This window comes from Amblyomma maculatum, chromosome 1 (genome assembly GCF_055883805.1).
Source record: "Amblyomma maculatum isolate TAMU_Amacu chromosome 1, ASM5588380v1, whole genome shotgun sequence".
Taxonomy (NCBI): Eukaryota; Metazoa; Arthropoda; class Arachnida; order Ixodida; family Ixodidae; genus Amblyomma; species Amblyomma maculatum.
Genome location: NC_139344.1, coordinates 390,664,407 through 390,673,065, shown reverse-complemented (window position 1 = coordinate 390,673,065; position 8,659 = coordinate 390,664,407). Strand labels below are relative to the sequence as shown.

General features: G+C 44.3%; 1 protein-coding gene across 1 annotated transcript; it reads right to left on the bottom strand.

Annotated features, from left to right (window-relative positions):
- Positions 1-4,987: 4,987 nt before the first annotated feature.
- On the bottom strand, positions 4,988-7,477 carry LOC146208529 (cuticle protein 10.9-like). Its single transcript, XM_084594459.1, has 3 exons — positions 7,346-7,477; positions 6,596-6,670; positions 4,988-6,298 (listed from the first exon to the last, which is right to left on the bottom strand). Exons 1-3 carry the CDS (start codon positions 7,352-7,354, stop codon positions 5,924-5,926), a joined length of 459 nt encoding a protein of 152 aa, XP_084450585.1. The 5' UTR covers positions 7,355-7,477; the 3' UTR covers positions 4,988-5,923.
- Between the last annotated feature and the right edge of the window lie 1,182 nt (positions 7,478-8,659).

The following is an 8,659-nucleotide window of genomic DNA, read 5'->3' as shown; positions in this document are numbered from 1 at the left end:
GCAAATCGCAGATTACTGAGGTATTCTCCATCTACCCTTATTCCTAACTGCTCCCATCAACGCACGTGCAACAAAGGGAATCAACACACGTGCAATTAATGGAGGACATGGCACCTTCCAATGGCTTCCAGGACACAGCGGCATAGCGGGCAATCTTCGGGCGGACGAGGTCGCACAAACAGCCCACCAAGACGGCGATTCCCAGCCAGAAAAATATCTGGTAGAGTTCCACGCGAGAAAAGGGAGAAACAAGGAGCTTGAACAAGTGAATTAGAATTACCGAATTTAAGCTGTCAGAAAAGTATCGCTAATGCATGCGCCGCTGAACCATTAAGTACCGCATTTGATTACGCTCTCAATCTTTTATATAAAAGTTCTCGTATTTGCCGCTAGGTGTCACTGCTCAGCTGGTATCTGTGCTTTTGTGCTTACCCAATGCATCGAAATATCTAGAATGGAAAATAAACCTTTGTATTTGGCCTTCCTGGACATAAACTGGGCGTACGACAACGTAAGCAGGGAACTCCTGTGGAACATACTAAAAGAAAAAGGTATCGGTTATGAGATAATAGAGTTCCTACAGGAAATATACCGGGATAACAAAGTAGAAATTACGTGGGAAGGGATAAGAAGTATGTAGGATGTCAAAGTATGCAAAGGATTAAGACAAGGCTGTCCTCTATCACCGGTGCTGTTCAGGCTTTATATGATAAACCTGGAACGGAGGATACAAGACAGTAACCTAGGTTTTAACCTGTCATATAGATTAGGTGGAAAGGTGGTAGAGCAGCGCCTCCCCGGTTTGATGTATGCAGACGATATTGTGCTGCTAGCTGAGAGTCTGGAAGAATTGCAAACTCTAGTTAAGTATTGCGGAGACGAAGGGGACGCTCTAGGCTTCAGTTTCAGCGCAGTTAAGTCGGGTCTGATGATTTTCAGCGGCTCAACTGATCAGGGTCTTAAAATACAAGGCCTTGAAATAGTAGCAGAATATAAATAACTGGGTGTATGGGTAAACGAAGGATTGGCATACATTGGAAAGCATGAGCAATCACTTAAGGCCAAAGGGCGAATGAATGCCGGGATAATGAAGCATAAGGAATTGTGGGGATACAATAGGTATCAGGTTTTGAGAGGTATTTGGAAAGGAATTATGGTGTCCGGACTTACTTTCGGAAATGCGGTTTTGTGCCTAAAATCAGGGGTACAGTCGACATTAGAAACAAATGAGAGATCCGTTGGACGATTAGCACTAGGTGCCCACGGCAAAACTACTAATGAGGCGGTACAGGGGCTGGATATGAGATATGGGCTGGGCATCTTTCGAAGTACGGGAAGCTCAGAGTAAAATATTATATGAGGAACGCCCGAGAAAATTGGACAGTAACAGATGGGCAGCTAAAGTATTTAAATACCTGTACCTAAAAAGCGTTCACTCACAATGGAGGAAAAGAACTAGGAAACTAACAAGTAAGTATGCTAGTAACAAGGACGGAGAAATAAAGAGCATTAAGCAACAGGCGAAAAACACAGAAGGTAAAAATTGGATAAATTCGATGGAAAAGAAACAGAGTGTGGAATTATACCGAAAGTGGAAAAAGCAGATCAGGAAGGAAGATTTCTTTGATAACTCAAGAGGCAATGCCCTACTTTTTGAAGCTAGATCAGGGTGCCTTAGAACACGCAGCTACAAAAAGAAAATTAACAATGGAGATGACGCATGTGCTGTATGTGGAAACTCCAGTGAAACAATTGACCATATTATACTCGAATGTAATGGTATCCCTCCGGAAGTTGGTGCAGGCGCAATCACTGTTCCTGAAGCTCTGGGGTTTAGAGATAACAGTGGCCGGGTGAAGAAACCGGCGGTGGAAACTAGCAAAAAACGACTAGAAGATTGGTGGCTTAAAAGCAGAGAAGTGACATAATGTTAGTAATGTAGAAACAAAAATTTAATAAATAGAATGATGGTTTAGTTAACCAATCTAAATCAATAATTAAGACATAGGGAGAAAAATGAGCATGATAGCTACTGCTACCACCACGTTTCAAAGGGGGCGCTCCTATATTCCATCCATTCCATCCATCCATCCATAGCTCAACTTTCGGCTAGGACGCAGGAACTGTGACCGCCCGCTTCAAAGGAAAAAGCCTCATCATCATCATCATCATCATGCTGTTAATTGTGGAACATTACCGTTGACAGTACGAATGCATACTTCTCGTCTACACCGCTGACAATGAAGACTTTTTTTTTTTAATTCATTTTATTGTTATTTGTTGCTGTACAACTATATGCAGACACTGTTTGTACCCATAGCCAATGGCCAGGTTCTCTGCGATGTAAGTAGCTGCGGTCAAATTTCGCTATCTTAAGTACCGTAATTGTGGGTCGAAAAAAAAAAAAAAAGGCAGTTGCTGAACGTGGTTACGCCGGTAGCTCGTGGAAAAGCCCGGTTCCCTCTGTGCATTTATGTTGGTGAATTTTGGGCGACCCGTACCAAATTTGGGTTCGACTATCGAACTGGGCGCGTTCCATTATGCTTAGATATAAGTTTTGGTTCAACTTGGCCGAGGTAAATTTACGGGTGACCCTTTCTAAATTTTGAAGGTCGCACAGGTGAATTTAGGTGGTTACCATCGAACTGGGCGCTGTCCGTTTTATATGAATATTAATTTTGGTCCACTTAGGCCAAGGTTAAGTTTCGGGTGACCAGGGACAAATTCCGGGATGACCCGGGCCACATTTGTGTGCTAACATTACTTTGGGTGCAGTCAATTGTATTTGGACGTAAGTATTGGTGCAATTAATGTAATGAACATGTTGCGTTTTCTATAAGCAACTTTCGATATTCGCGCCGGTTGTTCTCCTGAGTGATGACGTCACAGTCCTGTTTGATCAATCTGTATTGCTCCGGCTTTCTCGCTCGGGGCAGCAGCATCCGGACGATTAATTTCGCACTAGTTTGGTTGCCCCAGTCCATTAATTCGTCATGCACCTTGAGGTCATCTGGCAGTGACATTATCTACTTGTTTAAAGCGTTATGTCACGATAGATACACAGGCGAATAGCGGCAGCCTCCGCATTGTCGTCGTCATACGGCATGCGGGACAGCCACCAAATAAGGTTTCTGAATAATGAAAAGCAGTTTATATAGGAAAGGGCTAAAATAAGGGTCGACGTGTTTGACTTTGCTTTACTGTCTCCCCGCTTGGAACAGGTGTGTAAAAGCCTTGGGTCTAAAGAGGACTACGAAGCGCAACCCTATAGAAGTAAATAACCTGCGCGTCGATCCACCTTATAAGGTTGATGTTTTCGTGGCTGCAATGACCGGTCCATAGTTCAAGGCAGACCTTGAAATAAACACGCAGTAAACGTATACAAAGCACCATGTTAGCTTCTGTTTATCAGGGTGTACCGCGGTGGAGTTCCCTGCTTGTCGCTGGCGCATCACAAAAGTCTGCATACGAGCAGAACCCATATATCACTGACATATGTTTCACCGCAAGACCGGGCGCATTGTACCCCACACGCAAATCCTGAATTCTGCGCTTCAGCGGGTTGAATATGCTCAAGTACCGCCATGGCAAGCGCTATGTCCAGCCTCCACATGCTTTGTAAGATGTAAAGCTGTAAGTTGAAATGCATTTCGTCACTGATTCAAGTAAATGAAATTATACCGACTTAATAACTCAACCAATGCCCTGGCGTCGTGTTCAGAGCAACGGATGCGATATTTGTTGATAATTGGCACTACAGGAATGGGAAAAGGGGCAAGAGTATCAACTACAGCGTATACGAATTTCTCCTCTTAAGTGCGAATAGTGAAAGTTCCACTTCTGCATGCTTAGCATTCTTGGTTATGAATACAAGCATCGAAAGGAAGTTGCCCTTCTAGTTCGCATTAAAGCAGTTCAGTCTGTGCGGTGCAAGTCGTCAGGCATATGTCATTAGCACCTTCCCCCAGAATGAAACGGTGCTTACATAGTCGAAGCAGTAGTTGCACTGATCCTCTGCGCTTACAGCATTTCATGGACACTTTAGAAGCAGTCTAGGTCATCGATCTTGCAACGCCGTTGCATAAATGAGGCAGACACGTGACCCCACAAAGAGAAACTCGTGCTCGCGAGTCTAAATCAGTAAATTATAAATGCTTCAAGTCAGTGGTACTTAAGTAGAGTCTAGAAGCCTTCGCGCTGCAATCTTTGCCGTTTGTTTTGGAGATTTCGATGCTCACTAAGAGTTGCCAATCGCTCAGACGTTAATTGCCTTTTCAAGTCGGCCGCATAAATCCAGGAAGAACATGTGCATGTCTAGTAGAGATCAGCAATATATACTACAGATCGAAATTGCAGATAAGGTTTAGGAATCTTGCGTTGAAGTCAGCTGGGCTGGTCAAATAATACACACGTTACAGGCGCTTGACGTGCTAAGCATGCGTTGAGACCTTGCGCTATCTGCACATACCGATGTGAAACTTCAATTCCGATTGAAATTCAAGAGTAAATTCAACGATTGCAGCAGAAAGAGGCTATAGAACAAGAGAGTCGAAGAGCTATTCAGCCTGATAGCAACTAGTAACTACAAGAAGTCTGATAGTTATTTGAGGCGCTGGGAAAGGCTGGCGATCTGTGAAATCAAAAGAATAAGAACCAAAAATATGAGTGGCAGATTGAGGCTGAAGCGAAGGTTGTGTGACATGCGCTATTGAAACACGGTGAAGTCGGCACTACTTTTTCTTTTGTCGCTCATAAAATTAAGCACCTTGATTAAGAAACACCACATGTCAAAACCTAATCTTATTCACGCTGGTTTACAGGGATTAAGAAAAGTTAGCTTATTTTGTAATATCTAGCTGGTCTCGTGCTAACACTGCTAGATAAATTCTGCTATAAATTGAAAGTGGCAAAAAAAGAACCTGCGCAGGATGTCTTACTTCTAGCTGTACTAGAATGATTATCATGTGCTACAGCATGCTCTATCAAACAGGCTTGCTTTCAGTTTTATTTTGCTGTTCAAGAAACCAGTACAGAGAACTGACAAGTGCACACAAACTAGTTAAAGGAACACTGGACTGTGACGTATATACGAGTACACATAACGAGCAAGGCGTACGTACTAGTTAGGTGCTGAATTGTCTAGTGCCGACTACCCCCGTCGAAACATTGCACACATCGACAGGCCTATCACAGCTGTCATATAGTGGAATGTTTCAGTGTTATAAAACAGGCGTTAAATAAAGAAAGCTTGGAAAGAAAAGAGAAGAGAAGGAACGCTGTTTTGTACAATAAGGTGACCCGCAAATGTTACTTAAAGCTGGCTTGCGCGTTAGGCATGACTGAGAAGAAGCTCTGAGAGGGGGTTAAGAGAGCCGCCCCACCCACACCGAAGAAAGCGATCGGGCAACTCCCGTCTATAGAACGGGAACTGGGCACCGCGCGCTAAGCCATTTGCATAGCTAAGAAGCTTTTCCAGAAAAAAAAAAGGACAACGCTGGTCCGAACAAATACTAGATTATACGAGGCCACAGGAACACAGAGACGAACACAGGACATTGTAAACGGTAATCAAGATTCCATGTTCTGGCTTCAGGACGTTACAAAACGAAGATGGCAGTTTTCAATTCCAGATGAGGAGCAACCGGAGACCTAATCGATTTCTTCTACTACGCGAAGAAACGTCCAGGGCGGCCACTCCACTGCAGGAAGCGACGGATACGTATACTTTCTCTTTTTTAAGATATATCTGAATAAGAACCTAGAGTCTCACGACGTGGCTTGCGCGACGCCTGGTTCGAATGGGCAGAGAGTCTCTGACGAGGAAACTTGACGAAAGGCGAAGATTTCCCTGCAATGGAGCAGACATAAATAGGTAGAGAGAACCGTTTCGCTTCGCTCATGGGTCGCCTCGTAGTTCATCTGTTTAGGCCTTGGATTTGAGTCCACCGGAGGCGAGGAGACGGAGACGCTCGGGCTCGGCGGCTTGGGCGGCGTCAGGGCCGGGCAGGGCGCTGGAGGTGATAGCGGCGTCAGCTGGGTTGTTGGACTCGGTACCCTGCTCGTTGGTGACGATCTCGGGGTGGAAGCCAGTCTCGTCGGCGGTGTAACGGACGGTCCTCTGGCGGCCATCGGCAAGGGTCAGGGTGTAGCTGCCGGTAACATGGCCCTGGCCATCACCGCTCTCCTCGTGGGTGTGGGTTCCATCCTCAGTGGAAGACTCGTGCTTGTAGGAGTATGGGATTGGCTGGCTCAGGGCGTCATCGGAGGGGACGATGGCATGGGCCACGGTTTGGGCAGCCTGTCATGCGTTCGTGGCAAAAGAAGGAAGAGTCACTCCCACATATCTCAGCGATTCTCCGCAATTGGGTTTTGCAAATTTTGCCGTAGAAAAAAACCTTATTATTGTGCCTCTGGCAAACGAGTTAAGGTGTAAGCTCGTACATGGGACTCGTTGAGTAGAACTATTGCGTAGTTTGTTTGCTGTTCATACCAAAAAAATGTTTTGAAAAAATTCCACCTTTTCCTTAAAGTTCTTTCGACCAAATACTTATCTTCTCTACCTGGCGCATTATTCGCGTTAAAAGGGGGTACTTACAGTGTCGAGGTCACCATGGGTGTTGAACCTCACTTGCGCGTGGACGGCAACAGCCAGAGCAAGGATGATGGCGATCTGCAGGGAATGAACGAATAGCACTTTCAAGCCTGCTGCGTGTCAGTAAACGCTAAATGTTAAGGAACCGCCGCTGACAAGACAGCTGAGTTTATTTAGTCGACTTTGCTCAACTCTACCTTTACTTCCTTTTCTATTAGTGACGTGATGAGGATTCTCAATTGTTAAGGTCAACACTTCCTCTTCAACATTAGACAGAGTAATTGGCCAGCTCTTCTGACCCGAAATCATGCCACTCATAAGACGTGAAAGCTAGTCTGCGGCACATGTAGTCATAGATAATAATCGCTATAGCTACTCCACTTCAATAGGCAGTGCTTTACGAGCTATCCACAAATTCATCCGTATTAACGCAGGCTCCGTAGTGCGTCAGGAAGTTCAGAGGCCGCCGCATTGCAAAGTTTAAGACCGGCGCTTGGGCGCTAAAAATAAAATAAAAACTGTGTGGCGAATTCGTGTCACTCTTCTTGGGACGATTTCAAGGTATCCCGTTGGTCCGTGGCATTCTTGGAGGTGCACAGAAACAGCGGGGAAGAACAAAGAAGTCGCGAAAGTCGATGCCGGGGCGTGAACACTGCAAAACGTCCTTCTCGTGCTCTGCTACCGTCTTCTCTCTTCGCTTCCATCCAGCACGGGCGCCATCGTCACGAGAAGTCGTTGGCGGAGGGCCCTTACCTTGATCATCTTGCCGGAGTGAAGGGGCAACTGGCTGTTCCCACGAGAAGAGAAGAGCAAAGTGAAGCGGTGATGATCTGTGCGTACCGGACAGCTGCTTTTATACCCTGTGCTCGAAGGATCCCCGCGTCGTCCACACTGTCCAATCCTAGCCGGTCACGTCACACGAAGCCAGAAGCACTGGCGTCCACTCGTTTTGCAACGCTTACCAGTTTCTTCTCCCCTCTTTTTCACTCAACTCGGCATTTTTTTCCTGCCTACTTCTTTTATTTTAATTTTGTGCCAATCCTCCAACTCTTTTAATTTCTAGAAGGAAGTAAAAAAGGCACGCTTTTATATCTGCGCTTTTCTTTTCTCTCGCTCCCGAGAGAAGCACCAAGCGTCTTCTTCATTCACCTCAGGAACAACCAGTTCATTTCATTCAAGGCTTTTTTGCTTTAGTCCAGTTTTGCCGGATGCCCTCTTGAACAGACGCATCACGCGCGTGCACGTATACCAGTGCCATCTTCACCACGTATCCCTCTCTCTCTCTCTGCTTTCCCCTGTCTGTGCACTTTGCCAATGTGTCTCCGCTACATGCGGCTACTGGCTTCAAATCGTATTCCTTTGGCGCATCTGCAAAAGGTATTGGATAGCCTTTATCGGGTGGTTTAATCTTGCCGTGTCCGCGCAGCCGAGAGATAATTCTTGTTGGTGCATATTGCGAAAATAGCCTTAAAACGTATTATGGTTAATTTTTGTCTTAACCGAGAAATTAAATAGTATTATTAAGAACTAGATTAAATAGCACTGCACCCCACAATAGAAGAGATTACGGGATAGAGAAAGAGTTCAAACGTCACTTGCGTTCTGCCATGAAATTACAAGAAAAAGACAATTTATTCCATTTTAAGCTATCATCAACCCTATCAACAAGCAGAAAACGACCTTATAAGCATTCAGATGACTTTGGATATTGCATAAGATATTTGTAACTAAATACCGCAAATACTAAGTATAAAGCGTGGCGCCTAATCCGTAAGGGAAGCCCTAATCACTTCCATAGAATAAAAAATTGCGTTCCTTTTTATAATTATTTACATATTTTTATTAAACATAATCCAATACGTTTTGGTACCTGATATTTATAATAATAATAATAATAATAATAATAATAATAATAATAATAATAATAATAATAATAATAATAATAATAATAATAATAATAATAATAATAATAATAATAATAATAATAATAATAATAATAATAATAATAATTGGTTCACAGGAAGGGAAAGGCGCAGTATCTGTCACACTTGCTTCTGTGGACACCTA